Raw genomic sequence first — 6932 nt, 5'->3', positions numbered from 1 at the left:
GACACTTCCAGTAGGGAAAGCTATAGCGCACATAGTATCTTAATAATAGANACATTATCTCATCAGCTCACTTCACTCCCAGAGAAGTATGAACTGGTCTCTTACTAATGGTGGACACTTCCAGTAGGGAAAGCTATAGCGCACATAGTATCTTAGTAATAGACTTCTTGGTGTATCTACCTGATTTTCTTTTCAAATTTTGCAAACTGACGGGACCATTTTGTCCTCGATCCCTTTGACCCCCAATTATAGATCCCACCCCACTCAGACTATAGGAGAAGCAATCGGTCTTTTAATGCATAAATGAAAGGTCTAAGTAAATTTATTAGGTGCAAACCGTGACACTAGTTACATAAGCCTTGCATGAACCCCTCCTTTATTGAAATATTCAACCTGCTCAGTTATCCCTATCAACACTGGCACTTCATGCATTTTCTCCGACCAAATTAATCCCGCACTCTTCCCTGAAAGGCTCGATGTCCATCTGAATAAGCCACTTTCCAAGAGTCTCATTGCACTTAACTATATCCGTTTTATCCCTTTGGTCGCTGCGTTTTGTAAGGGCTGCAGAATGTTTAGCAATATAATGGCAGTCTCTGTAGGACTATGACTTGTAACACTCAGTTGCCTTCTTGCATTATGAAGGATCAGCAAGCGTTTAAAACTTTGGATTAACGCAAAAACAATTTATTTTTGTACCGGTGGGTTATAGTTTGTTTCCCAAGAATCAGTGAAACAGCACGGAGACAGGCGATAAGATGGAGAAGCAAGACGAGATTGGAAGGTTAACGTCTCGAGTGGAATGTTTGAGTAGGCACTTTGATGATCGCGTTCTGGACAGGAAAATCTGTGTTGAAGCTTAGACCGCCTTGGAACTGTGTGCGCTGATAGACCAAACCTTTGTTCTAACAACAAGGGGTCTTTTTACTTCAGGCGAGAATGCATCAAAACCTCCAGAAAAACCAGCCACATTCTCTGTCACTTATGTTCCAAACATAAGAATCCAAAAGTCTGATGGATGCTTAAGGTGTCCCTCCACTGAAGGCTCAGAAGGCATGTGATTCAGAATTTCTCTAAACTCTGTTGCTTAAATGAACCGCAGATGCCATCAGCGAATCCACTAGCTTTTCTCCAGCTTTTCGCTCCTAGAACAGCACTAAACTGCTTGTGAGCGGCAGGATTACCGTTTAGGCCAATGAAAAGGATGGCAACTCTTACAGTTTGCCCAAAATTAAATTGTCCTTCAGCTTTTCAGAACGCGATTTTACACCAAAGACTCGTCTTTCTTGGTGCTGACCGCAGCAAAAGGTTGCGCCTCACACATCACACACGTATATGATGCGTTCAGCTGCTTCTGCGCTGGGCAGAATGTTCCATCCAACTGTACAACGAAGATGTCTTCTCATAAAGCGACGAAACGTTTGCACGTCAATTACCAAGCTCGGCGAACAGACCAACAACTAGTAGGCTCTATTTTTTTCCGGGAACACAATGCTAATAGGGACGCAGGAAAATCCCGATATATCACAATTAACCCAACGATTGGTTTTCTAGTGGAACTCGCTTGAATGAGCAAGGGTTTTTTAAGCAAGATTTTGCACTCTAAGCAGTTACAATGAGTTCACTCCTCTATTGCCGATGCCATACTGTATTGTATTGGCATTTAATTTGCTCACTTATTCAAACCAGCTATAAACGTGCGACCCGTGCGCTCTGAAGGAACCCCTTTCAAAATTGCATTCAGTCTTTCCTCGTGGGCATTTATTGAAGGGTAATTGTTATGGTTTACGAAAAAACCCACATCTTAGCTTTGCAAATTAATACTAGTTCTCACCCTTCACATCTCAAATAACAAAGGCGAAGCCACTTAAGCAATATATATGAGGAGAGTCCGACACGTCTCACTCAAAATGTTCAACAGGAACAAAAGCGTGATACTCAGTGCTCTTGAGACTACTGTCCATTTTGGGGGATTTTGCAACTAAGTGTTTGTCCCAAAAAGAGAACTATAGTATGTTCATGTCTGTGAGAGTCTCATTTGAAAGATCTCGATTTCCAATTACGGTAAAAGTGCAATGGCAAACTTGCATCTTCTAAAAGAACTCTAGATAGAAAATAGTAATGGTAAGAATGATAATATAGGGAGATATTACGGCCTAGATGTAAAGTCTACAGGCTGTCTGTAAAAAAACGTTCAGCCGTAACATCCTTCTGGTCCCTGGCTGACATACCACTGGAAAGAAGCACGAGGGTTGCCCAAGCCTAGACAGGGGAAGTCGAGATGCGGAGGTCGGGTTCAAACCACGAACATTCCGGTCAGTAAATACGCGCTCTAACCACGTGAGCAATCTCGCTGTCTGTAGAACCATATATATCTGTGCAGCCACCATTGTTACCACAGCTTCGTGATAACCTGAGATGCCAAGTAGTTTGCCTCATAGACATCACTAAAATAATTCGACCTAATTCCCCCTTTCAAGTAGGGTCTGATTGACCTACATTTCAGTAAACATTTGGAACTGCAGTACATTTGTGGACTAGACTAGTCGACGAGTTTCAGCAGTACACAAGTTGGTGGCCGTAGTTTTTTAAGCTCTCTGAACTGGTCTGAATGGATCCATGGAACTGAGCCTTCGCTGTCGTCTACAACTTTCAGATTTTTCGGCCAGGTTGTGCTTTTCGTATGACGAAGCGCCCTAGCGGGTTTCTAAAGTTATTTTTCCTATTAGTAACGAAATCTACTGTGGAAATTTTTTCATCGGTCGGCCCCATGAATTAGCACGCTACTGACGGACCGCATAAGCTTAGCTTGAAAAAACAGCACAATACTGTCCTGTTTGTTTTTCGTTTACGCTAAACCTCATACCCTTCCATATCCACTTGTAAGAATGCTTCTGAAGAGATTATGCTTCAAAGAAGAGCAGTGCTAAATACTTGCAACTGCACAGTGTTCTTGAACCGTCCTCCTCTTCTAGTGAATCTACACCAAAGTGCGTGGGTATTGGTCTTCAGTCACTCACCAACAGTGCCTGAGATTTGAAATCCGAGGCGAGGGTGTTAACCAAAGTTCACTTGTCCAATGCGTCTAAACTATCATGTCTGAATAGGCGAGCGTGAACTTTGATTAGTTCGACCAAATACTCAAACAACCACTCAGTGACTTTTCTGAATGCGTCAACTGGTTTATCCTCGCCTGTCAGGAATCCAATCCAATGTGGACTTACCACAGGGTCAGGATACGATCAGGAATGCTCAAAAAGAAATAATGGGAATGCAAGGTCCACAAACCTTGTAAGCTTTGCAGCCAATGCTCAATGTGTCTAGACAAAAATTGAACTGGTTCACTAGAACTGATGGTCCGAGTTTCTCGCTGTTGAAAAAAATACCTGAATTACTTGAACAGTGGGACTAACTCATGGATCTAAACTGATTCCCACTAGATTCATTGAGCCAGGGTTCTCATTAAGAAGGATGATTGTGACTTTCGTAATAGAGCCCGGGCTGGCTCAGCGGTTAATCCGCGAATTTATTGGTCGAAAAGTCCGTAGTTCGAAACTGACCTCTGCAGTTCTACTGCTTCGGCCTAGGCTTGGATAACCTGGCAGTTTCCCAGCCCTCGGGGTTACTTCGGGTGGCATGGCGACTAGGAGATAAAAGGGTTTTACAGCTGTATGATCGTTACTGCAACGTATATGAGCACTCTACATTAACAATGTCCAGTGCGCATCTCACCAGACTCCAGGCAAATCTATTCTAAAAAGCGTTCAGATCGAAGTATTTAATATTCCACATTTTAATCACAAGTGGATCGTGAGTAGGAGGATAAAACTGATATTAGCCCGGACCCAGTACCACCCAGTCAGGTGATGTGAAGTGGGCGAATAAAGAATGCGTGGCAGTCTAAGTGCGAGTTAATCTCGCTCTTAGGCAATCACATCGAGCCGAAACATTCCCTTACTAGACACTATATTTTAATCAAATCCAAATTAGTTGTTAGTATTACCGATGCTTCATTTGGCGTCAGACCATTGAAAGGAAGTTGTAAACAATGTTTAAGAAAAATCTCAGTGTTAACTCGGTTAGGTGGTAGAACGATATTCTAACTGTATAGCACAAGGACAATACTTAAGTTGGAGATAAATGCAATGCAGAATATGTTGCGTAAACTTCCATTAGTGGTCACCACAGTACACTGGTTAAATTGGTCTGCTTAATCAGATCTCTTTTGAAAAATAGTTTTCGGTCGAAATGCGCTGCAAGGAATCCAGCCAGCATAGTCCCCTCCGAAGGATGTTCTCGCATGGGTGTGGTATGTATCTGGGGGGATAGGTGAGTATTTCACACCGTAAAGCACGATGTCGGTACCAAAGCTGAACATTATAAAGATTGGTGAGGAGGTCGGCTGGATAATTTTTTTGTCCAACGGGGTATTCTTGTAACATCTCTTTCATTACATACGTTGTTAGAACCAGAAACTCCGTTTCACACTGCTACAACCTAAGCCATTGCACAGTCCTCAGCCTAGATGTTATCATTTTACTTAGATGTCTTCATCAGACATGTAAACGTATGGACCTGAATTTGAGATGTACTTAGAAATTTTTCATGGCCACAAACCTATGTGAACCGTTAAATACGGTAACATAAGGCTTCTAAATCCTCAGTGAAACCATACGGAATTCTCGTGAAAGCTATCGCAGAACCACTGCCCAGTCATTCATAGACAGTAAAGATTTGCACGAAAGTTGGGATACTGTCAGATTGCCCAAGACTAGACAGGGGAAGTCGAGAGGCAGAGGTCGGGTTCGAACCACAGACCCTTCGGTCAGTGAATTCGCGCTGTAACCACTTTGATCATCTCGCCCCTGGAGTAATTAATTCTGAAATGGATAGCTGGATCAATAGTTGTCTCCCCGAGGGTGTGAAAACACAAAACAGGTCTGTCCGGCAGTTCTGTGGAAACACTGACCCCATTCAAACTAATGCATGTATCATATATTAGAAATACTCGGGTTCATTATATCATGGTTTTTTCTGGCTATTTCGATTACTTATATTAGTTCCGACACGTGATGTTTTTAGCAATAGGGAAAGCAAAAATCCTGGGTAAGAAAGTGTATCAATCGCGTGCTCCGTGTAATTAAGTATGCAGGAAGACAAAAAATTAAGGTCCAATGTGGCTTTTTCCGGGACAAATTATGTTGCCTTACTACAAGCTATGGTTGCTAATCGGTACCACATCTGCCTTAACCTTAGTTTGGTACCTGTAATTAGAACGAATACATAAGAAAACGTGTAACTGTCAACAAAAGTAGTTTGTAGTCTTTAGGACCGTTACCGGTACATTTACAAGGCACCCTTAGTTTACAAACTAATGGACGATATTTGTGATGCGCTACTCATAAGGTTGCTGAAATTAGCGAATATACACTCATTTGCCTGAGAACATCACAAACGAGAGAGTCATCTGGGTTCCAGGGGAGTCTCTCGAAAAACCCAAATGAGTTGCAAATGAGTGTATTTTGCTAATGTATGAAATTTGTAAACGCAAGCCTTCAACTCATCAACTTGACAGCTGCATTAAGTTTAGAAAATGTGTGCGTAAAGTGACCAAAAATGTGATTTCGAAAGATTGTTTTCATTTTGATTTGGAAAGTGAAAAAATTATGTCCGTTTGCTTATTTCAACACTGATATAAGATGAAGGTAGATCCAATTTGAGGATGGCATTCAGAACTTCGTTTCTTACTGAGCATAACCAAAGTATACAGCTTTTGGGAAATACACTCGTTTGCAAATCAGTTTGGCTTTCACGAGAGACTCAACCTTGTGAGTAGTTTCCTTCATAAACATATACTGCGATATCTCGAATATCGTGCCAACCGAAACATGAGGCGGCCTGTGTGCAGCACATTCAGTTGTAGAATATCATATACGAGAGTTTCAGTTGAGTCTCCCGTGAAAACCAAATTGATTTGTAAATGAGTGTATTTCTCGAAAACAGTTCAATTTGGGTTCAGTTCAAGCAGAAGGTTGACGGAAACTCGGGGATTGCGCCTACCTGATGAGCCCCAAGAAGGGCGAAACCGGTCGTGGACTGTCGAAGATAAGATATAAACTTGTGAGTAGTTTCCCTTATGAGTATGTGGTTTCTGATTTTTTCGATGAGGGAGACGATTTGATCACAAATGTGTAATTGCCAATCGAGGTGACTGTGCGTCGTATAGGGTAACATGATTGGTCTGTGGCGATACCCGAGTACAAAATATTCTCTTACTTTAATGGTAATTTAAACATTTGGAAGCTAAGGGAAGAGAATTAAATTAAAAACTATAAGACTGGCAATAATATCTGAACTTTGAACTCACATTGTCATGCTATCCGTTTTTGTGCGGGACTTCGGTGAGCAAAAACAACTTTGTAGGCAAATAACAACACGGGACCCTGATAATGATTGTTCTGCAAGCCTCAGGGAGCCAAAGGCATACAAATATTTTCAAGAGTAGTTGTGCAAACGTACCCGTGACGAAGTGATTCAGGAACAAGATAGAAAACAGTCCGTGCTTACTGTTGAAAGGGAATTGGTTTACCTTGATTTTCTTTAAGAAACCGGAGTCCAGTCATCAGTTACTCATTAGCGACTGCTTTGCAACACGCATACCATGTGCTAAGTTGGGTGAATTTGCTTACCCAACAGCACAAAATGTTGGCCTAAACGTTTCACATTCCATTTTGTCGACGATCAACACACCTGTAACTGCGGATGAAATACAGTTGGAAATGGCAGATTATTGAAAACAGACCTGAGATGCACCAGCCCAACGACATTCTGATACCATTAGCTATAGTTTTGAGGGTTGCGCCAGGTAGCAGAGCATAGTGAGGCATAAAGGTAGACTGCAGTCATCTTTCAAAGTGGGTGCGATATTCAAA

At 41.9% G+C, this 6932-nt stretch overlaps 1 protein-coding gene across 1 annotated transcript in view; it reads left to right on the top strand.

Annotated features, from left to right (window-relative positions):
- Positions 1-2241: 2241 nt before the first annotated feature.
- The window catches only part of T265_15184 (hypothetical protein), a gene marked incomplete at both ends in the record, with an annotated part of 5535 nt that continues 844 nt past the window's right edge, over positions 2242-6932 (top strand). Inside the window, 3 exons of the mRNA XM_009176965.1 lie at positions 2242-2340; positions 3569-3688; positions 4724-4921. Coding sequence (XP_009175229.1) covers positions 2242-2340; positions 3569-3688; positions 4724-4921 — 417 coding nt within the window. The remainder of the gene's footprint in view (positions 2341-3568; positions 3689-4723; positions 4922-6932) is intronic.

This window comes from Opisthorchis viverrini (genome assembly GCF_000715545.1).
Source record: "Opisthorchis viverrini unplaced genomic scaffold opera_v5_384, whole genome shotgun sequence".
NCBI classification, from domain to species: Eukaryota; Metazoa; Platyhelminthes; class Trematoda; order Opisthorchiida; family Opisthorchiidae; genus Opisthorchis; species Opisthorchis viverrini.
The sequence above is the reverse complement of the archived record's forward strand: the minus strand, read 5'-3'. Positions and strand labels throughout refer to the sequence as shown.